This window comes from Scatophagus argus, chromosome 21 (genome assembly GCF_020382885.2).
Source record: "Scatophagus argus isolate fScaArg1 chromosome 21, fScaArg1.pri, whole genome shotgun sequence".
NCBI lineage: Eukaryota > Metazoa > Chordata > Actinopteri > Scatophagidae > Scatophagus > Scatophagus argus.
The window spans coordinates 18,080,429-18,104,111 of record NC_058513.1 but is presented as its reverse complement, the minus strand read 5'-3'; the positions used below and the strand labels follow the sequence as shown (position 1 = coordinate 18,104,111).

The following is a 23,683-nucleotide window of genomic DNA, read 5'->3' as shown; positions in this document are numbered from 1 at the left end:
GAATCCTGTTTCCCAGCATCCCAACTCTCCGAAAAATCATGTGACACTCGCTTTGCAGATCGACATGTCCAGTCTAAACTGTACCTCCTCTTCCTGACACAACACCATGTGACAAAGCTGGTGTCAGCTGCAGTTTATGCTTTAATTGTACCTATGACATCAACATTCCACCCCGTCTCCCACCCATCTCATAAAGTAGAAGTATGATCAAAATCGCAGTTAAAAGACGCCTCCTCACACACACCCACAAACACACACTAATGTGGCATCAGTCAGTAATGTCCTTCCTGCAGCTCAGGGTCAGACAACACAGAACGCAGACATCTATTGTATGGCTACCGGTCGATGGTAAGGACTGTGTGTGTTCATTTAAAGAACAATGTGTAATTGGTGTGACAGATATGTAGTCCAGTGTCGAGCCCTTCAGTGTTGCAGAGGAGTAAATGATGGCAGCCACAGTGCCCACATGAGGTCATTATCAGCACTTTACGCCCAGGAACTGTCAGCTGGAGAAGAAAATGAGAATGGCTGCTACTGAGAAGAGTGTGACGCAGTGTTGTGTGATTAAACTGATTTATTAGAGAAAAGCACCACCGTCCCTTTCTGCTTCTACCCTCCATTTTTCCTCTGCTTGTACGCATTTTCTGGAGGCTGGAATACAAAAATACTGATGACAAAAGCATAAAAGGCTGCTTCACTTTTTTTAATCCCACTTTCTATTGCCAGACAAGTCTTTTTTTTAAAGCAAAATTCCTTTTTCCCCTCCAAGCCTACTGCATATCATTTGTCTTCACAACAGAGGGATTTGCCTTTAAAGACACTTGTTTATTTTTTTTTAAAAAGAAAAATCTCCTTGAGCAAGTAATACTCTATGGCAGTCATCAGCATCTGTCCTCCAACAACAACAGACACCTTCTCCTGTGAAAACGATCCTCTGTTCTCAAAGTTTCCCTGTGCTGTCAGTGTGTTTGTCTGATGCTTGAATATGCCAGAGGAAATGCAAGTTTCCGATAAATGATGTTGGCACATTATAGGAAAAAGAAAACATATCCACATGAGTTGAAAGCCACACACGTCCCTCTGTAGGTTAACAGTCTCAGGACAGCTGGTAGGTGGCAGGTGTGAGATCTGATGATTTTAGATGGTGATTAATCTTGAAGGTGTCCATAATCAGAACACATTACAGTATTTAATGATATTACTTTTTGTCCAGAAGCTAGAATAAAGCCCATCCTTTGCAGTAAGTCTTGTGCACAAGGGCCAAAGCAGGTTAAGTCAGTAAAAATGTAAACATGCTTTCTACCAGACACAACATCCAAAAACAGAAGTGCATTTTATATTATGAATAGAACTGACTGCCAGTGTCAGTGACCCTACTGATCATGACATCCAACTCAATGCCTCCAGCATCTAAAGGCAAAGTTTTTAATCAGCTCTCTTAGTTGGAGAGGCCTCACTAAATAAATTAAACAACATCCGCAGACTGCCAAGATCATCCTGGGTGAACTTCGCAGTCAAATTAACTGAAATTTATTGTTAATAACTCTCTGCTCCGATGCGCCGTCAATGTTTCATTGCTCTGCATGACTGGAAAGGCTAAGGTTGCTTAATTATACACAAAAAAATCCACTCTACCCTCAGATCTAACTTTAGGTTACAGCTGAAAAGCATCCATTAAAGTCCTCTATGATAACATCATCCAGCAATGGAAATAACCACACCTATATACCTTATTTCATATCAGTGAAACTGTCTCATCACATTTAAGCGGTATTTGGTTAACAGGTTGCAGGGGTGAAAAGTGGGCAGGGTTACTGCTGCTCGACTTAAGGAAATGTCCTACAAGAAACTGAATCTGTGCCACCTCCACAGGTGCTGCTCTCAGCCTGCACTCAGAAGGCAGTCGCCACAGGAGTCGTGACATCGCCTCCACACAGGAGAAGCTATACTTCATGAAGACAGTGTGAGACACAAGCCGAGTACCAACACCACAATGGAAGACGGATACGCAACTCACAGCTGCCAACAGATGAAACGGCTACAGTCTGGGGTAAAATGGAAATAAAAAGCTTTGTGCCCAAAGTTCAAAAAATGCAATGATTGTTGCTTGCTTGCTTGATTGTTATTTGTCATGAGTGTTTGTACTTTGTGTAGTCTTTCATATGTATGTTAATAGCTTATAAAGCATTTTGGAACTAGAAATAAATCATCTTACAACATGTTTATCAAACTGTCAGGTTTTTGCTTCAACTTATAATTATTAAGTTAATGTTGACTGCACAATGTAATTACAGGAAGAACAACCAAAAGAATCTGTATCTGTCACATACAATGATACCAAGTACAACACAGTGAGACTTGTTATCTGCATTTAACCCTGAGGATCAATGGGCAGCAACCGTATGATGCCCAGGGACAAACTGCAGGTCTGAGCCAGTGCTTTGGTCAAGGGCACTGACCGGAGAATAAACCCAACATACGAGATTTTTCTGTTTTGACGGTAAGGGAACCAGAACAGCAAAAGGAAATTCACAGCACGTAGACACCATAGAGTCCTGATGGTGATGTGACAAGGCTAACCACTGAGCCTGGCTACAGAACCATGACATCAATGTTAAGACTGATTCACTATAAACCTCATTTTCACTCTGCATTTGTGTGCCCCCATGTACAAAATCTCCCTGGAAAATAAAAGCTGACTGGTGATGCAGTCAGCCTGGCAACAGCAGCACCAACAATAAAACCACTTGGAATTTTATACACTGCAGTGTATTTACTTTTACTGAAGATCTGAATATTTGTTCTGTTGCTGGTAGGAGCCAAACAGAAAATCTGTACTGAAACAATTAGCTGACTGAAAATCAATTATGACCTATTCATTAACAACGTTATTTATCATAACAATTGGACTTATTTATTTCACAATATTAATGTATTCAATGGTATCTGTATTGATATCTGAACGTTTTGTAGATGAAATGATCAATCAGTTCACTATAAAATAAATAATATACAGATAACGATTCATGGAAGTTATCTATAGTTTACCAAGCACAGATCCAAGGATAGATGGGAGGTCTAACCTATCAGCAGGTATCTTCACGGATCAGAAAATCTTCGAGTTCCTAATATGAAGTCTTGTCAGTTAAAGCTTTCAATGAGACATTTCACATTCTACCGAAATGATGAAGCCTCGGGTGTCAAAAGCTGCACTTGGGTATCTGCAGTCTCAGACGATGAAAACAAATTTCTCAAAAATGTTGCTTTGACTCATGAAAGAAGTTAAAGGAGGCAACATCAAGGAGGAAACAGCAGAAGTCTCTAAATGTCAAAGCAGCTCTTGGGAGAAAAGACATCCCTGAGTCAATATTATAGTCTGCTCGCCCTCACCTGGTGGCTCTACGGCAACCGCATCAATCAGCCCTGTGATGTCGGCAGCCTCTGCTCTGCAGTTTCCTCTCTCTGCCCTTCATCTCTGTCTCTTTTCCATCTCCTTCCAGATGTCAACAAGTTTGATCAGACTGACATGGGAAAACTGCTGTTTGGCTGCCGCTCCTCGGCTCTCTGACAGATCCTCTAGCCTGTCTCTTCTCCTTCTCTTTTGCTCTCCGCTCACTTGTGATTCCAGCATGCTTGATCTGCTACTCAGCACCTCCACCACCACCACCACCACCCGCCCCCTCTCAAAGCCTCCTGGGGAGCTGCGGAGGGCTCTGGCATGTCACTGAGGTGACATGACTCACACAGTCATGCAGCACAAAGAGATAAGTTTGAGATGTTCAAGGGCGACTCTATAGTCTGTGTTTCAAAACGCTCTGTTCAGATTTAATCCTCTCAGCGATTTCCAAGTGAGACAACACACCGAATGCGACAGGCCTCACATCGAACCACGCTGAATTTTAAGTTAGCTGGTATTTTTCCAATCCTATCTCCCAAAATGTTCAAGAGACCCGAGTCTTTTCTTGCTCTGACACAGATTTGTGCAGTGAGCTGGAGGGCGAAGAGAGGAGGGTATCATGTTAATCAATACTGATTAAAGAGGGAGAGGACCTCCATTTTGCACTCAGCCAGCCAACAGTCAATTAAGTCTGCAGTAGCCTCAGTTTGTGCCTCTCATGTATCATGCACAGAGATACAAGATAAATAACATGGTGGTCTCTGAAAAACCCAGATGGGTGTAGTAATATTTTGTTGTAAAGATATTTCAAGAAACCTCAAAAATCCACTGTTCAATAACAACAACAACATTATATAAAAATAATAATTATGATTATGAAGTCTGTGACAATCAGCAATATACCTACATGCCAGAGTAGATCAATTAATCAAAAGAAAATCTGATTTTCAGTCATTTTAAAAGTAAAACTGTGAAACATTCGCTGGTTGCAGCTTCTTAAACATTAGAATTTATAGACATTTTATAGATTAAACGACTACTTGTGAAACTAACTGGGCAGATTAATCAATACTAGTAATAATCAGTAGTTGCAGCTAAATACCAGAGTTTACAGGACTGCTGAACATATTTTTAGTGAATTAACTGATCTATGAAGGGAGTAGGTTTTCTTTTCTCATCACCATTTCCCAGTCAGGGATTCACCTTTCAGACAAACAGATGCATTGTGACTCTGTGATTATATAGATTTTAAATAAAGAAACAAATGAGGAATACCATTTTTAATATGAAAGATAAATGCACATTTTGTGTTCAATATGTCCACAAAGCAAATTAATCGTTACAGCTGGTTGGATGACTCCTAATGCCCACCAACTGGAGATCATTTCTGGATTTTCAAACCACTGCACTGACATCCAGCAAATAACCTACAAAGCAGCATCACTGTCTGTATCACTCTTTCCATCTCTCTGACCAACAGCAGCCTCTGTACATCCATCAATAGCCCTCTTTCATGCTGCCCCAGATGCCAACCACCGACAGACAGAACATCAACAGTCTCCCATCTGCACAGGCAGTAAACAAGAGCTGCTTCCAGACGCAACCAACACCAGCAGACATTCACTCCACCAACCCTCTCAGAGACTCGGTCCTGTCAATATCTGCAATAAAACACATTTCAAAGACACGTCTAATGTCTTCCAAAGGGGCTGTGGCACTGATTATAGTAACAGTTACTCAATCGGAGCTTCATCTCAAATCAAAATGAACAAAAAAACAACTCAGACGCTACAACTGTGTCCCAGATTTCATATTCTATCCATACACTGCATTAATACTACAGGAGAAAAAAAGTACCAAAGTACCAGTACTTTAACTCTCAAATGATCTTTGACAAACATGCAGGCAAAAACAGATGAGCAGCAAAGACAGACAGCATCACACTGAAGACAAGAGGGAAAGCAGTAGTTTCCCAGCACCCCCAGCACATCAGAGAAGGGCACTCAAGTTAGAAATACCTGCAACTACAGAATGGACGGAGAGAGAGGGGACATGCCTGGGAAGGAGGAATTGCCCATTCTCCGCCTCGATGCACCTGTTTACTGTCCTCTATCACACCGTCACTTTCTTATCTTCTGTATGCTTTTAACCCCTTCTTTCTTCCCATTCACTCTCTTCTTCTGTTGTTTCTTCTTGCTTCCCGTTTTCCCTCGCTGCAGTTTTATCCCGTTCTTCCAAGTGCGTCCATGTCTCTGCTTCCGGCAGAGCTGTGTCAGCATGCGTGTGAGGCGTCTGGTAGGACGGTGGATGCTCTGCCTGTGATGGGTGTGAAAACACGCTGGAGTGCAGAGGCGCTCCTAACCATGTCTTAGCATGGCCACTGAATAAACTCATGTTTTATGGACGCAGGGCCCTCCCCACTCTGCATCTCTTAAAGGGCCTGCACCCCTTTCCAGCTGCCTTTGATCTCAGTGCCGTCTTTATACGCATTGGATTTTAATCATGTGCTCACACGAGTCTGTGGGAATACACCATCAGTAACTCAATATCACTATGTGGGCTAGACAATTCTCCCTGCGCAGCTGAGGAGGGGAAGCGATGGATCGAAAGATGAAAAGAAAACCAGAAAAGTGAACTCAGATGTTTCGCTGACAGTTACAGCATTAATGAATTATGACTATCAGCAAGCAAACATGCAATAGCAAACACTGATGGCACATCATGATCTCTGAGTGTGCTTGTGTGTGTGTACAGAGGGGTGTGTCCACAACAAAGGATACTGTCAAAGTTAATCCTGCACTAGCAACGGCTGTAATTCAATCCTGAGGTGAAGGCCATGAATTAATGAGACTGTGGGTGAGTGAGTGTGTATAGGTGTGTGTGTTCAGGGTCAGAGGGGCTGTACGTCATGCACACTACGACATCTGATAATAGCATGTACTGGGAGAGGAGTGAGGAAATGTTTGGCCGCCACAAACCAGGATGGAAGAGATGAAACAAGAAGGACGAGGGCTCAAACAAGACTTTGTTGATCTCAATAAATCTGATAAAATGAATGAAAAATAAATGAACATGAGTGCATCTCTGCATACTGACACACAGGTGAAGTGAACCAGATGCTGTACACTAGCCATTACAGTGCCTTGTTTGTTGCTTGGTGGCCTGAATTGACTGGCTGGTAAATAAAACATTGCAATAAATTAAAGATGGCGTTCGCTGGCCAGTGAGAGCGCGGCTGCTCCCATGCTCACCCTAATGCTCCAGAGCGTCTTCTCTTTGCCCTTGAGGGACTCACTCACACACACACACACACTGTGCCACAAGTGGGTAATAGAGAAACATCAGTATGATGTACGTTCAGCCTTGATTTCTCTCCTGCAATCTCACTGAACATCATCTGTGCACCCATATCCTCGGCACCTTTCTATAGGTGCCGAGGTAATTAACACACTAAGTCACAGCTCAGCAAGAGACAAATCATACTCTGATGAGAGACACGGGATGCGACAGGATTATGGAGAGGAGAGTATGAGGAAAAAGACGGAAAGCATGTGTGGTAAGTTTACTTTCCCTGAATTAATGATGTTTTTGCCTCATAAACATCTAATTAAATGTTCATAATCCTTTCACAGATGGAACATGGACAGCAGTGAAAGGAGGAAGACATAGGAAGGGGATGTCCCTGTCCTAGTGAGGGGAGGAGGACAGGCGACAGAGAGGTGACAGGTGGACAGACTGAGTGACTGACACAGCAAACAGTGATTCAGACAGTAGAGAGACAGATAAAGACTGTGGGAATAAAAACAGATCAAGAGCCGAAAAGGCAGGGAGACAGAGATGACAAGATAATTACAGATTCATGGATTCCTGGTTGACCGGTGACAGCGAGAGCAGCTGCTCTCTTGCTACGTCCAGCCAGGGAGCTGAATAATGAATCGGGACGCAGTTGTTGTTGCAGACACATGAACGGTAACAACACATGCATCACACCGAGCAGCGGCAATTACACACAGACAGACAGGAAGAGACAGGTGTGGAAAACATCAAAAAGACTGATGTGATGTCCTCAAAAATTGCCAGATGCCTGGAAGAGGGACACCGCTTCATGTCAGGTGACAGCAGAGGCATGCACAGAATCTCTGAGGGTCAGGGCCGGAAATAAAAAGGGAGCACCAATTAATTGCAGTCCTCTACCATATGTTCTTCTGAGATGCATAATGAGTACTTTTACTTGAAGTGACAGTGGAGAAAAGAGTGAAAATATCAAAACAACAATAGATTTCAGTTATTTCACTTGAGGTATTTTTTCTTTCTGAGCACCAATCAGGATTCAGAAACATCTGAATCGGAAACTGACGACAGCTGGTGGGCTGTTTGACAAGCCAGTCTGATTAAACCAAACATGGCTGTACTGATGGAGCAGACTAGTCTTAATAAATAATACTTAAAGATGCCATTTTCCCTTTGACTGTTCCTTATTTAGTCACTAATGTTTTGTTTTGAAGATCTTTAAAGATCCTTAATCTCTTATTTTGTTATGTTTATTATTTTAAATAGTTATCTGTTGGCGTTCTGTAAATCTTTAGACATACAAATTTGACTCTGGGTGTCAATAATGTGAGCATCAGAGAGTCGAACCTCATTTCAGTCAAATCAATGCACTTTTTCGCTGTGTCACTGTGTGCACAACACACAGTGCAGCAGCAGGGAGGCCTGAAAACCTTTACAAACTGAGTTTTATCTCAGCATCACCTAAACTAACCGCACTGTAAACTGAGAAGGCTGATGGAGACTCATGTGCGACTCTCACATCTGCAAAATCAAAATTTGATTCCAGACATTCGGTGAGAACAAGAAAGAATAAAGGATGAAAAGGGGCCCCGACCAGGTTTCCAAACGGATACAAAGCATCTGTGAACTGACAGCTGGACATACTGTGGACGGAGCGCAGTAGAGAGGACAGTACCTCAAAGAAAATCAAACTAAAGTGTTCTTCATAGTAACTGCATTCACGCCTTGATAGCTCTAATTACTTCAACAACAGCATCAAAAGATCTCATATCTGTTAACAGCATTAAATCCTTTTTCCCCACACAAAGGATGAAAGACTTGACCAGGCCTCAAACTGTCTTTTAATTAGTTGGTGTTTACCTGCTTTCCGCTGTAAAGTGACTCAAAACACCTTTTGTTTGTGTGTCACTGGTTTGGTTTTAATTGAGTGCTTCTATTAAAAAACGCTCAGCCACACACACTTTGATCTCTGCCTGAATGTGAATGATCATCCTGAAAGTGGGCCAGGTAAACACTTTGTTATTCCAGACTGAGTAGACAGTTTCTTCAGTGACTCTGCTGGACATCATTTTAGTAATATGATTATGAAGATAAACAAGCACTTTGCAGTCACCAGAGCAGCATATGCATTCACTATTATACTATAATAATATCCCTGTATAGTTACATTTCTGCTTTCTCTTTCTTGTTTTGTTTTTTTAAAATCAGAAAAAATTGATCGGTTTTTATGTTTTCTAAGATTTCTGATGAAAAGCTCCCACACACATGATGTGCTGGTCACTGATTCTCTGTGAGCCACCCGTCCTGCTGTGGAGGCAGAGGACCACCGGGACCCAAAGACAAACAAACAAACAAACAAACAAACAAACACACAAACTCTGTTGTCAAAGGCATGAAACAGACAGATTTAGCTCCACTTTGGTTGGCTAAAGGCAGCCACAGAAGCGACATAATTCTGGATTAATATTTCTGCTAAAATAAAACATCTTCCATCAGTGCACAGACAAACTGACAAACTGCCTGATCAGTTGACTGATCAACAGGTCAGTTAACAAAAAGTTCATTTGATCATGAAACAAGTCCAGCTTATTGAATGTGACTATGATTATTTGTTTCTCTCTTTTATAGTGCAAATTAAATATTTCCGCATTTCGGACAGAAACACACAAATACTGAGGATATGAAGCACTTTGAGAAACCGCCGCAGACTTTTACTGTAGCTGATCATCTTTATATTGTCGCATTGTTTTCACTAACTTAAAAACAATGTGAGAAGAGCTCGAGTTCTCTTGAAACTCTCATTGAAACTCACATGTTCAAACTATCAACAGAGCAACAACAGTCCCGTCTGTGGGTTTACACGGTTCCACCAAACACACGGCAGCTTAGCTAAACTCACCGTTAGCATGTAGCCGCCTTTAGCTGTTAGCCTGCGGATTCTTGCTAGGTGGCTCATCTTCCCGCTCCGCCCTGACGACCACACAGACACAATAAAATAATCACTTTCTTCAGTTTGGAAACATTTCACTCCAGTTTCGTTGTTTTCGTCCCCTTTCGACGGTCACGTTACTCTGAAAAACTGCGGTATTTGTGAGCGAAATCGATCCGTGTTCATCACCAAACGTTGTAATATTTGCGCACCTGTGGCGCAGTTAGCTACGGGAGCGTTCGATTTGTATTAACTCCGCGCGTTAGCCGGGCGGTGGTTCAAAGTACTCTCCTTCCTCAGACCTACTTGAGTCGTTTACAAACTGTATTTAACAATATAGCCAATAATAAAGGATTACATTTGATTAAAATGCAAAATATACTGACAATAGTAGGTTTAAATTCTGAGAGCAGTGACCCAGTTACCCACATACTAACGCTGACACATGAAAATGTTTTAAATTATAAGTAGTTGCAAATCATAATAATTTCAGCTATTTTGTTTGTTTAGTGTGAGCATTTGTAAAGTAACTTGAAACTAAAGCCAACAGATAAATGGGACAAAGTACACCAGTGCAGTATTTCTCCCTCCGAAGTAGAACATACAGAATCATGCAGAAGAAAACTGTACTGCAGTATAATCTCTAAAACGACAGACCCACACTACTTTAATATCTGACTGGTGCTCATCTAGTGGGGAAAAAAAATAAAACTCCTCCAAGATAAAGAAATGAATTCTGCTCTGTGGGTCTCTTTGAGCAGAGGAGGCTCATTCTGCCCCCTCCTGCACTCTGACGAATTAAACTGCTCCACATTCACGAGCTCGCTCTCTGAAGCCTTCCTGGTGCTCCTCTCTTCTGTCGTTTCACCCCTTCATTTAGCCTACCTGGCCATCTAGGCCAAAAAATTTGTTGCCATGGCAACCCCTGCACAGAGAGGGCTGCGGCAGAGAGGAAGGGTTACCCGAGCACACACACAGTGAGATGGAGAGTAGGTCAGTGGAGAAAGCAGCTCTTTGGCTTGTGAAGCCACAGTGCAGAGGATCTGTGATCTCTGCCAAGGCTGCCTTTCATGTTGCTCAGGACTCAGCGAGACGGTTTCCACTTGGACTGGTTCTGGACTGACAGTGGGCTTAAAACCAGCTCACTTTGAGCAGGAAGCTTCTTTTCTTTGCAGCGCAACTTTGAGGGAAAATAATAAAGTTCACGTCCACATCGATTTGCTCTAATGACTGATTTGATCAGCTCCATCAAATTAAGAGAGAACCACGTAGATTTCAGATTTAACAGAAACTGTGTTTAATATGAAATTATTTATTCGACACATAAAACAGGCCTGAAAAGAACGCCAAACATTCAGAGTACATAAAACTAACAAATCCTGTTTGAATAAAAAAACAATGTGAGAGAACAGTAAACTTTGGACTGAATGAATAACAGTGGATGATGACATTTTAGTACTGGATTTTCACAATAAAATGCAAACAGTAAGTGCAAATATTCAAAGTAAAAAAATGAAAAAAAAAAAGTTTACACAACCACCAACAAGAAAAAGGTCTGAGACGCTTTATTTTACAGGCGTGTAAACTCCTACCCAGTAGTTACCTGGAAATAATCCGTAATTTGGTATGAATTATGAGAAAAATGAGGAATTTTCTTGCCTGAACTGCTCCACCTAAACTCAAATAAATGTTTATTCATGATTAATTGATAACTGAAGATGTGATTCTGCATCAAACTGACCAGGAAACTTCTGAGCAAATTATTACAAGGACCATTTTGAGAAATGATGCACCTGTAAAACAAAGCCTTTCTTTTACTTAACATGAGGTCTGCTTGCTGACTTTTTCCAGCTTTTCGTCATTGTGCAAACACAGCGACAAAAGAGTTCTTTTAACATGGAAGACACATGAGAAGTTAACGTACAAAACAAACAGAGGAGTGAGGCTTTATGTGCTACATGATTGCTTCCTGGGGTTTTTTCAAGACTACAATATCACAAATATCTTCAGTATTTATATCACAATTCATTTCTTCCATTCCACAAACCCTGTGGATTCCTCTGTGGAGCTCTGACTCAGAGCGCCCCCTGGTGGCCACAATCCATCAGTGAAGCCACACGTCCCGCCCCTCTCACTGCGACCCTTCAGATCGGAGCCAAAGTGCACCGTGATGTGTGCATTGTTCCCGAAAAACGCTAAAAGTCTGGCTGATTAAGCCACCTCCACCAGGATGGCAGCTCCTTAATTAAAAACAAAGAAAACTCGCAACTGCCTGGAGCTGCACGCGGAGTCGAAATAATTAAAAATACTAAAGAGAGGAGAGGCGGACATGTCTGGCACTCATGTCCCGGGAGTCTTACATGCCTGATAACATTATCACAGACCACACACCTTTGCACTGCTCTGACACATGATCCAGTCGTGTAATTGCTCTTTATCAACGGTGCTTTACAGAGCTGAGGGTTCACAGTGTGACACAGACACAGGGGTGTTTCAGGCACACAGGAAGGATGCCCTTGTTGATCTGGTGAAACTCCACCAGCTGCAGGAGATCAATGAAGAGCGTCAGGCCGTCGTCCATGGTGAAGTACTTCCTGCCTCCCTCTTCGCACTGCAGACACGATAACAATCACCGTCAGGGCGCACAGTAAAGAGGAGGTTTGTGTTTTCCTGAGAGACTGAGGTTCGTTAAGAGAATCAATGCACTCACAGGGATTACCAGGTAATGTTTGGTCTTCAGCTTGTAACACAGCGAAAGGACAAAGCACTGTGCATGCTGCTGGCTCTCACGAATCAGGAACATCCTACAACAAGCAGACAAACAGCTGAGATGACACGCAGGTCGGCGTTTGCTTCCTTAAATGACAAACTCTGGGGATTTTGGACCTGCTAAGGAGTTTGAAGAGGAGTCACTGATGCATCCCGAGTGTCAGACTGTTTCACAAATATCAGACTGACTGATCAAAGTCTGCTGACAAACAGCACAGAGTACTGACAGAGACCACGGACACAATTCATCTGCCATCTTTCTGTTTTTCATATTTACTCAAAAATGGCCGTGACAAAAATCATGTCGCTGTAAGCAGAAATCTTCAGTGTAGCCGCTAAGCTAAAAGCGCTAGCTCGCACCCTCCACTCACCCGTCCACCAGGCCCTGCTTCTCAATCAGCCTCTGCGCTTCCTTTCTGGACACGCCACCATGAAACCACGGCTGGGACTTGTGGACGGCTACAAGCAGACACATAAAACACAGGAGCGTGAGAAGGTGGGCGAGCGTGATTTGAAGAAGTCCTGCATCAGGACGCCGTCTCCTCTCACGTGGACTTACAGGAAGGTCTGGAGCCAGAGTTCAAGTTGGGCAGGCTGCACCTCAGGGCTTCTCTCCTCTGCATCAGTGAAGAGAACCAAAAACGGAAAGAAAAAGGTCACCGAATCAGACATCTGTGGAGGCTTTTCACATCACTTTAAACTAATTTCCATGACTAAATATTTCTGTGCAAGACATTAAATGTACGTTTTGTGGTCTTCACAGAGCTGGGACATGCAGCATGTTGTCCACAGCAACATGGACGCCACTGCAGCTTATCACTTTATTTTCATTGCTCAGCCTCTCTTCTCCCTCCCCCCCTCCTCCCTTCTCACCCTCCAGGCTTGTCCCTCCTCCCTCTCTGCGCTCTGGGCCTCCATCGGGTTCTGGATGACCCGTCCACCGGTCTTCCCTGAGAAGTCCATGGCCACCAGACTGTCCTCAGACATCGACTGCTCACATGCACACGCACGCACACGCACGCACGCGCACATACACACACGCACGCACACACAGAGTTTAACAAACAGCACGAATGTGAGACACCACAACACGTTCTCCCAGACTCGTCTACGCTGCATCATGTCTGATGATCTCACTTTGCCATCTGCGAGTCTGCCTCCTTCCAGGCTTCGTGGGGCCGACTTGGACAACTGGTAGTTACACTGAAGCTGCTTCCCGTGCTGACCAAAAACACACACACGCAACATAAATTATTCACTGATTCTACTGGCTACACTTCAGCAAGTCAATGAAGGACACATTCTTTTAAATTTTATTTACAGAACATTAAATAACGAGCTGTTTGTGCCAAACGCTGATCAGTGCCTGTCAGTTAAGTCAGAAGAGGAATATTTTGTTAACCTTGAACAATCTGAAAGCAGACATCCAACAAGTTCGCGTCTGTTCGTTCTCAGCACACAAGATCTTCAGGTCCTGAGTGCGAACAGGGTTTCCAGAAGGCTGTACAAACACACACACAAACACACACACAAAGTGACCGACGGGTGACCACAGCTCGCCTTCAAGTCGTTTGAGCGTCTGCATTCTTATCAAATGGTTCCTCCGGCTCGAGATTTAACTTTTGAACCCGGAGTCACATCAGAAGTAGTAAAAGTCCTGCTGCTGAGGTGAACAATACTGACTGAATAATCCAACCAGAAGAATGACATGAATGTTCTCTCACTCTCACACACACACTCACACACACACACTCACACACACACACTCACACACACCCTCAGGTGGAACAGCTCTCTAACTGCTCTCCACACAGTGTTCTGTCTGGTCTGAGGACATTTTTCCGTCTCTTGTGCGAGCTCAGGAAGTGGTTACCTTCATGCAGAAGGTGAAGTCTGCAGGCGCCCCGTACAGCTTACGGCTGTTCACCACAGTGTACACGTTCAGATCTTCCAGATCAGCCACGTACTGCAGGTGCCGAGGCTCCTACACCCCCCAAAACACACACACACACACACAGAGAGAGAGACAAAGATTTGTGTTGTGTAAAGCAAAAGATCGTTTATCCCGACGTGGTGCAACAACGCACAGGAGGCTAAACGAGTCTGGATCTCCTCAGTGCCTGCTGAGGTGAATCAGGACTAAATCTGCTCCTGCACTCTGAGCTCGGCGCTAAGTTTGAGTTGAGCTGCTGACCTTGGAGGAGCCTTTGGTGGAGCAGTAGAGTCCAGAGCGTCGGAGGAAAAAGTAGACCTTCTTCCAGGCCTTTCGGCTGGGTTCTTTTACATGCAGGAAACTCTGAATCTCTGGACACGTTCCAGACCTCAGCAGATTCTGCAGGGAAATAATGAACATATGTGTTCCTTTTAAAATATTAGAAAAAACAAATTCAACGCATACGCTGCTTATCCGTTTTAAGAGGATGTGGCGGTTCTCTTCATTTTAAATCTTCGTTACTGAATATAACCGGGTCTTTCGGCCTGTTTGTGGCGCAAAACAACTTTAACACGCATCATTTGGATCTGGGAGCCTCTGATAAATATTTTTATCATAAACACTAAAATAAGATGATTCAGTGAAAGTGAAAGAACTGAATTCCAATTCATTACTGCCGTGTTTTCTTCTGCTTGTTGCTCGTACGTTTTACCTGAATGAGCTCTGATGATGTCATCCCCTTGCTGACATCAGCGCTGTCGGAGATCATGCACTCTGGGAAGAAGAGCTGAGGGAGGAAGAGGAGAACAGGAAGGGCTCGTTTACCAGACAAAGAAGCACTTCATCTTATCGTCAGCTTATCGTGACCGTGAAGGTGAAACGCAGGAATCGGAGGCAGCATAAAAACTTCATTGTTCAGACAAAGTAAACGATCAGTCATGCAAAGCTGGCCAACAGGCGTCCGATTTTCCAGTGTGCTCAGAGGGAGGCGGAGATCCTGCTGCCGTCTTTGTTTGCACGGCTGAAGGGCTGACAGAACATTAATCAGCAACAAAGTGGACAATCGATCAGCCGTCTGAATACGTTTTCACAGGCAAACGTGAGAAATGTCAAAAAGGTTTCCTGTTTCGGGCTAAAACAAAGCGACTTGTTGATTTTCTTCTGTTTTACATCACTGCAAACTAAACGTATTAGGGTTTCGGTCGGTCAAAACCAGACGTCACCCTGAGCTCCATGAAGCTGCAGTCCGCCTTTTCACATTTAACAGATCGGTGATTAATCGATTAATCAGAAAGGAATCGGCAGACGAGACAACAATGCAAAGATTCGAAGTGTTTTTCTGCCCCGTTTGCATGAGGAACTTACAAGCACTGCTCACATCAGACGTGAGCAGGCCTGAGATCAGGTTCCCTCCTGAGCCTTCTGGAGGCAGTGTGGGCGCACTTTGCTGAGCGCCCAGTGGGAGGTTCATCAGAACCAGTTCTCAGTGTGTCACCGTCGTTTAACAGCACAGACGACAGACCAGATCTGATGTAATGAGATACCTGAGGCTTTAAGTAAGCGCGTCTGCACCAGCACGCAACCTGCCAGTCACCGTGAAATCACTAAACCACCGTGACGTCGGGCCTCGTCAGCGTCTGCTGTGCCAACATGTTTAATGAAGAGCAGCAAAATCCTCCTTGTTCTGTTGTGTGAAAGGAAGGTGCGGACGGATGTTTATCTGCATGGTCAAAAAGGCCGATGGGCTTCAACGCGCTGCAGGCTGCGTACCATTGGTTTCCTGAAGAACTCGTACTTGGCGTAGTTTTTGCAGAAAACGAACCTCGTGTCACCTTTGAGGGACCAGCTCGCCTGAACCTCCAGCACAACCTCGTGGTCCTCCAGACATCTCTCTGAGAGAAGAACATGCATGTGAAATGTAAACTTTTTGCACCCTCAGGTGTTCATACCTTTTGCTTGGGTTAAATGTGGTCTTACCGAGGCCCAGCGTGGGATGGAGCTCGAGCAGAGCCCAGTTTTCCTGATCGCTGCAGTGAGCCGTCTGCACCAACATGTGACAAACCTCTCTGGCTGTGGCTTCTGGAGAAACCCACACTGACCTGCTGTGGCTGTCCTCGCCGTACACCTTTATCAGCTGCACAAGCAACGGAAGGAAATACTCAAATCGCATTTCAGAATAAAACCCTGATGTAAAAGTACTCATCGAAGAGCTCATAGGTTTGAGTCCTGTCTTTAAATTCAGCTTCAAGTTAGGATCCTTTCATGACCTTCAACAGAATTTCTCATACAATTCATGGAAGGCATTTATTGTGTAATAGTCCTTAAACATATTTACAGTGTTTTATTGTTATCCAAACAGAGATGAGGTAGTTTAATCCATACAATCCATTTTATTTGAAAAAGTGGTTAAACTGGTCGTGTCTTACGTAAAAATCTTAATCAGCACCTGAGTGAGACACGCGTAGGCGAGTAAAAAGTAAACCCTCCCTCTGAAATGTAGTAAAGTGGATCTATAAAGCAGTATGAAGTAAAATACTAGAGTGCAGTTAAAGTACAAAAGGGCTTTTTGAATAAACTGACGTGAGCAGTTTGACACAACAGTTTAAATCTGCGACTGAGCAACTGAATGCACACGATGCGTTCAACAGCTGGTTTTGGCTTTTCGTCAACACGCACACACGTGAGAGAAGACGCCAAAATGCGAAGCCAAGAATCTGTCAGCTGTGCTGCACAGGCAGACAGTCACTCAGTATTTAATAAGCCTCGACACCCAAGGACACGAGCCTTCAAATTCCTCCCAGTTTTGAACCAACTCTGGGCCAAGTCAGGTCTCTTCTCAAGTCATGACTTTCTCTCTGCAGGTGAGTTAAAATGAGGTTTCCTGTCTTATTCTGCATGTCGCGGGCTGCTTTCAGGCTTCCTGTATCCGATCAGATTGGAGAAGCAGCCGTGCAGGTGGGCTGTCCCTGACACTGCAGGTTATTCGGGGGTCAGGGAGGACGTTCAGTCTGGATGCAGCAGCACGCAACAAACCAAAACGCAACAAACCTGCCCGACCAGAAAGCTGCGGCTGTCAGTCGACAAGTCCTGACTGGTTGGGTGGGTGCTGGCGTCAGTCAGGACAAATAAGGTGTAAACCAGGGAGGATTATGGAGGAGGAGGAGGTATGTCCTCTCAGTGGAAGCTGTTCAATATCCGGTCCAGGGGAGGCGGAGGAAAAGATTTCTCTTTACTCAGGACAGACTCTGAGGTATGATTTTCGTGACAAAGTCCAAAGCAAGACAGCAGCCCCAGAAGGAAAGTGTACAAAAGTTTGCAGACATACTTTTCACCTTATATTGTAAGGACCCGTCTTTAATCTACGTTCTCTTGGCAGAAAGGAAAAAAAAGAGACAGCAAGTCCACATGCTTTTGGCCTTATCGTCCAACACCAGCAGCGTTTTCCCCTCCTGCAGTTCTTTTGAGCTCCTGAACAGTCCTGATCCAGAACTGCTCTGCAGCTGGACAGATGTGGACAAAGTCAGAACCACAAACGGCGAGCTGACGACTCGTTGGCTTGTATCACTTTTCACAAAACAGCCTGCGGCGAGCGCAGCGCGGCGACATGCTGCTGTAATCACAGACATGTTTATTCTGGTGTTGTGTTGTGTCAAAATAATGTTGTGCCTGCGTTGCGGGCATGGCAACGCAGCCTTCCTGTCAGTCACAATCATAACACAACCTCCACCTGCCCGACCGGCAGACAAGCTAAGACACATCGAAAGGAGCCACTTGTCCTGATGCCACCTGTCAGACCCTGCACATCAGGTGTGATGGGATCAACGCAGCAGACGTGATGTCCAAAGAAAGGCTTCGCACGGGATGAGGCTGCCGTTTTTCTGTTTTTCTTACCGTCACTAAATCCCATGAAAAGACCAAAACCAACAACATGTCAGTGTTTCTGTCAGTGCTCTCGGCTTTGTCTGTGGCTCTCAGCCCAGAGCACGTTGGCTCAGAATGAGGACGTCTTTAAAAACAAATCAGGTCTACTTCAGTGTGTCGCTTCAGTGGGATCTGCAGGCAGTAATGAAACTTAATATTCAGGACTATGTAATAACTAAAGTGAAGCTAAGAAGCGTTATGTTTTTGTTGGCTTAAAGTGAGCCTTTAATATCTATGGTAGCCCAGAAGGGACAAACCAAATGCTGGCTATCGTCAGTGGTGGACTAGAACACAAAGAGAGTTTGTGAGAAGCATAAACTGATCCCAGGTTTTTCATGGGTTTGGTTGACAGACTTGTGCTTTAAGCGTGGATTCAAATTTGTACCACAAAGGAACCTGAATTGTGTCATTCTGTGGAGAATGATCTGAAGCTGAGACGCTGAGATGAAAGAAACCGGTCGTGGTGGGACGTCACACTTGACATGAAGATCGGTTTGTTTTGCAGGGTAAACAAAACATCCAAAACAAAAAGACAAAACCCCAAAGCCTGACATTTAAGGAGCTGCAAGCAGCAAATGTCTGCTCGAATCAAAATATGCGATGACTAATTTTCTGTCTTTTGATTGGCTTCCGGTCGCAGCTCCATCGCCAGCGAGGCTTTAAACTTACATGTTTGTCACTTGACTGCGGTGGAAGCGAACTGATGAGCACCGGAGACTTGGAGGGGCTGCACAGCTCTGGAAAGGGGTTTGGTATGGATGGGACAGAGGAGGAGAAGGACTCGACACCTTTCGCTCTGGAAAGAGTTAATGAACAAACAAACATCAGAAGGAGACAAAATGACCGAAGAAGAAACGGACAAATTGTTCAACTTAATAACAAAAAGGTGACATTCTGTGTTTTTCTGCAGGTCTGTCTGACTGATCTTCTTCCTCTGAACCACACAGCAGAAACTGTTAAAAACACATCAGTGATGCCACAAACGCTCAGCAGCGGATTAATAAATGAATTCTGCATCCTGTCGTGTGGCCAAAGCGTTGGAGCGTCGGCGCTGAAGGAATGACGTCGTTACATGAGGAAAACACTGCTGTCTTTGTCTTCAAGGCACGAAAAACAAACAAACCCAGTTCAAGTTCAAAAACAAGGAAGTGAAAGAAAACCACAGCAGAACACACACACACACACACACACACACACACTCACTCACACACTCACACTAACAGCCCACTCTGCCATCAGTTTTACTGCTTGTGTCTCTAAGGTGGGGAGTATCTGGCGTAATTCTCGTCTTAATAGAAACCTCTTTACACATCAGATGACTTATGGCCTGAGGCTGCGTCACTGACTTGAGTCAATACATCCTCCTCCTCCTCCTCCTCCTCGGGAAACCTACTGACTCACGTCCACTCGGTTCCCATTGGTCGTACCTGTTGGAGGCGATGAAGATGGGCTGGGAGCGCCGTATGGACGGAGAGTCGGCCACCAGAGGAGCCAGAGTCAGAGTGGAGCTTCCCAGCAACGCGTCTGCTCGGCCCGACTTCTCCGACCTCTCCGAGCCTTCGAATACTTCAGTCCAGGGACCGGCCACCTCCATCATGTCACCTGAGGGGAAGGAGGGAGGTGAGCTGCTCAGCCCTCTAACCAGCAGGCTTATCTACGGCCTCCCTGTTTGTCCTGAGCGACTCATCTGCTGCCCAGTAACCCACATGCAAATTATGACTGGCCTTTATTTGTACAGTGAAGGCTGAGCGAACTCTACAGCAGTATCCAGTGTGTACAAGTACAAGTACTAGTAACATGCTTAACACTTGTCACTGACAAGTTTTTGTCAGTGACAATCCAGTTAGTCTGTGTGAGTTGCAGAGTTTTGGGGATGTTGGCTGTAAAGACGTCTGACGAACCAATTCTGATGAAGTCACATGTTTGAACGACACTTCAAACATGTGAGAAACTCGAAATCAATCCGAAATAACTACTCACTTAGTACTAAGTTTCTTTTTGTTGTTGACTGAAAGCACAAAGTTTTCCTCTGATGTACTTCCAGACTACAGTATTTTGATTACATTATTCAGTGCAGTTTGTGACCGACGACTGACTGAAACACGCTTCATATTCACACACACACACACACACACACAGCAGGTGTTGTCATATTGCGTGTGTGTGTGTGTGCGTGTGGAAATTCAGGTTTGTGTTTCTCTCTGGCTCTGATCCACCAAAGTCTATTTTGAGTAACGAAAGTGTGACTAAACGTTGTTTTTCTAGTAGCGTCGCATGCTAACGTGCTGTAATATTCTGTAGTTCTTATCTAATCGTGGAGGTAATTGCAGTAATGTGTGTAATGTGAGCGAGGCAGCAGCACAAACACCTGCTTCAGATAATCTGCAGCACATGGAAACATTTCATGTACGCACACACACTCGTCCTATTTTTCATTGTAAAGGTTAAACATGAAGAAAAGCACCACTGAAGAACCGCTCTGGAACGTCCTGACGTTACTTTAATGCCATATTGACCACAACTATTTTGGGGTTTTGGACTGTTGGTCAGAAAATGAGTTGAAATCCTCACCGTGGACTTAAAGGGAGACTGACGGACATTTTATTTTACTTATCTTATTTTATTTTGTGTTACCTTATTTTCTTTTATTTTATTCTTCTATTATATGTTACTTGTTACGTTCTATGTATGCACCAATCACAAGACAAGACAAATTCCTCTTCACTTACATGGCAATAAAGTCTTTCTGATTCTGATTTCTCACAATTTTTAGCCATTTCACATTTAAAACTAAAATCACATGATGGCGCTAGAGGAAAAGTGAGCAGGACTCACCATCCGAGGACCAGGAATGTCTGGTAGGCCGATGGACAGCCAAGCCAAGACTTAAGTTTAGTCTGATCAAATGGAAAATAATTTAACATACAAGAATAAAACACTAAATGTCAATTTTGCTTGTGATTTGCCCGATCATGACGCACGTGTATCGGAAAATTATCGTATTAATAACATGATATTCACTTTTCAACCATATGACCCTTCGAGATGCTACCCAACGCTTCCTCCCAGCACAGACCCCATGAGACGGGCTTTGTTGCTGTGTTGCTGTCATGCAGATCATTCAGCCCGTGAGGAGAACCGCCGGCGGCCGGCAGCTTTACCAAACCGACACGGCGATTTGATGAGACGAGGGGGCGGCCGAGGCTGAGAATCCGTTTCCATTACGCTTCTCAAACACAAAAATCCCTCCCCAGCAGGTGTGTATCCAATTTAACAGTGTGTGAACAGGTGTGGGTGTGTATGAAGGAGACACGAACATCAGGGCACTCGAGTACAAACAGCAGCAAGCCGTTTCCTCGGGCGACAAGCTGACGACATGTCAGAAGACAGCGAAAGAAAACAACAGGCACAAGTGCTGTTTGGTCCCAAACACATTAATAATCAGTTTACAGATAAAAATTTGATTAAGCAGCTGTCAGAGTGGTCGCTAATTAATTCTCTACTGACTGATTAATTGGTTGTTTCAGTCGTATTTTCTACTGTGGTATAACAAACTTTCACTCTAGCTGATGTGTTGAAATGTCTTCTTATGTTCATCCGTTTGCCAGGACGCGAGACAAAGTTTTCTTTGTCTGGTGTGATCTTTAGAGGTTGGTATCAGCGAGTATTTCACTCCTGTTGGCTGGTTAGCAGAATAATCAACCCGTCAATTCAACATAAACCTGCATGATTACTACTAAAAAAAGTTTTAGTCGCAACAAATACAACAATACCACATTACAGTACAGAGTAAGACTCCTGCTGTGTATGAGCACCTGAGACATAATGTTAGACACGCACAGGAAAAAACAAAACACTTGTTATAGACCATCAACACCACACTGAGTCATTAACTCAGACCCTGTGTGCTGTTTGCCCTCTGAAATAACAGTCTGCCGGTGTGAAGTCCACCTTAAAGCCTTAAAGCTTATCTTAAGAAAGGTTAGATTACTGTTATTCTTCTGACACTTTTGTCTTGTATCTCTATAAACATTGTCCGTGTGTGTCTGCAAATAACAGGTGGTGATGGCCAACTGTACAAATTAAGTGCTGGTAGCTCCAACAATCTAAAATCTAAACTGACACAGGTGTAGGCGTAGCGCCAAAACCTCATAGTGAAACTGAAGAAAATGTCTCCCCTCTCCCCAGAAAAGTTCGGTCTACTAAAATACTCATTTACTAAATAAACACTAACACGATAACAAATTCGGCTAACTTCGGCTGACTCAAACTCTTTACATGAACTTTATATTCGCGGTAAAAACCAGCCTGCACCTGTTTGAACTAGCTTAGCATCTCCGAAAAAAATAAACACAACCTACCCGTAGAATTGTCGTGTCAGCCGGTCGGTTTCAGCTGTCAGCCATCGTGCTGACCCCACATGTGATGCCAACCTTTGTGTTTTTCCTTACGTGTGGCAACCAAGACAGGATGCCGTGCCACTTAGCCTCAGCGAGGCTATCTGAGTAGGGAGGGAGGGCGGAGTCTGTCCGTCAGGTGTGCACCGTAACCACGCCCCCTCCGGCTCTTTGACTACTGGAGCCTTTTGTAGGTTTATGAGAAAGCCTTCCGGGTTCATGCACTTTTCAAGCGGGCTACCGAAAGACAGATTACACACAAAATGTACTCAACTGCTGCACGGTACACATTTTCAAACATTTGTACAACACTTCAATATTTCAATTTCAGGCAACATTAAAGTGATGATTTAAAGCATCAGTAATTATGATCCAATTATAAATTTCATTCTAAAATAAAATAAAACTACATAATGACCACTTTTGTTTTGGTACTTTGCTTTGAAGCTATCACTTTTGTACTCAACTAAGATTTTGAATGTAGGAGTTTAATCCAATCTGGTTATTTTTCTTTGATTAGAAATTAGGTTGCATGTAGTTTTTAAACTTGTCTTGTTGTAATGATGGAAACTTGTCTCCATCTTGTGGTTGAATCTGATTAAGTGGTGGCCAAGCTGTTCTCCTTTGCTCTCACACCAACCTGAGAAACGTTTAACCTGAAGGCCAGTCTGGGTTAAACATTTCAAGCCCTGTGGGCACAAAATCAAAGGTAAACACTTTAACTGAGGCAGTGATTTCCTGCAGAAATTCGTTTTCTAACGTGCAGGAAATGTAACAGCTTTGTGTTTTCAGGATCTCCAGAGGACACGGAGATCCCACAATCCTCCCTATGGAGAAGATGTTCTTATTGTTCAGCATCATTTCCTCAAAATGACTCCAGCGATTATTCAGTTATTAAAAAGGAAAGTGCATTTAACTGAGCATCTTCATCTCTCCACCTCATAAAACTCACATTACACTTTCCAATACATGTGAAAGCACTACAGTTTAATGTCACTTTGTGAGGTTTACTGCTGATTATTTTGGATGTGTGTGTGTGTGTGGTT

General features: G+C 43.8%; 2 protein-coding genes across 12 annotated transcripts in view; both read right to left on the bottom strand.

The window, feature by feature from the left end:
- zgc:114120 (uncharacterized protein LOC619267 homolog) overlaps positions 1 to 9,946 on the bottom strand; it is a 76,973-nt gene extending 67,027 nt beyond the window's left edge. For 3 of the 10 annotated variants that reach the window (XM_046377115.1, XM_046377113.1, XM_046377114.1), the window contains exon 1: positions 9,588 to 9,929. The gene's annotated coding sequence lies outside the window, so the exon portion shown is untranslated. Of the gene's footprint in view, positions 1 to 9,587 lie in introns of all 10 variants that reach the window. The other 7 variants (XM_046377117.1, XM_046377119.1, XM_046377120.1 and 4 more) reach the window with 5 other exon arrangements.
- A 944-nt stretch (positions 9,947 to 10,890) lies between these two features.
- Positions 10,891 to 22,804, bottom strand: grb7 (growth factor receptor bound protein 7). 2 transcript variants are annotated; one of them, XM_046376665.1, is made up of 15 exons: positions 22,602 to 22,803; positions 19,668 to 19,842; positions 18,910 to 19,036; positions 16,297 to 16,453; positions 16,090 to 16,211; positions 15,032 to 15,106; positions 14,581 to 14,718; positions 14,260 to 14,370; positions 13,789 to 13,887; positions 13,524 to 13,607; positions 13,260 to 13,376; positions 12,946 to 13,003; positions 12,758 to 12,845; positions 12,328 to 12,421; positions 10,891 to 12,228 (listed from the first exon to the last, which is right to left on the bottom strand). In XM_046376665.1, the coding sequence occupies exons 2-15, from the start codon at positions 19,835 to 19,837 to the stop codon at positions 12,082 to 12,084; spliced, it is 1,587 nt and encodes a 528-aa protein (XP_046232621.1). In that variant the 5' UTR covers positions 19,838 to 19,842; positions 22,602 to 22,803; the 3' UTR covers positions 10,891 to 12,081. The 2 variants fall into 2 exon arrangements, with proteins under 2 accessions (XP_046232621.1, XP_046232622.1); XM_046376666.1 differs by lacking the exon at positions 13,789 to 13,887 and having other exon boundaries at positions 22,602 to 22,804.
- Positions 22,805 to 23,683: the final 879 nt, after the last annotated feature.

What these genes read in the sequence shown, in the direction of transcription:
- grb7 (XM_046376665.1), bottom strand. Translation starts at nt 19,837, where the DNA reads ATGATGGAGGTGGCCGGTCCCTGGACTGAAGTATTCGAAGGCTCGGAG. An exon ending in CTGCTTTCAGATTGTTCAAG is followed by an intron (nt 13,608 to 13,788) that starts GTTAACAAAATA and finishes GTTTTTGGTCAG; the next exon opens with CACGGGAAGCAGCTTCAGTG. An exon ending in AAGCAGGGCCTGGTGGACGG is followed by an intron (nt 12,422 to 12,757) that starts GTGAGTGGAGGG and finishes TGCTTGTTGTAG; the next exon opens with GATGTTCCTGATTCGTGAGA.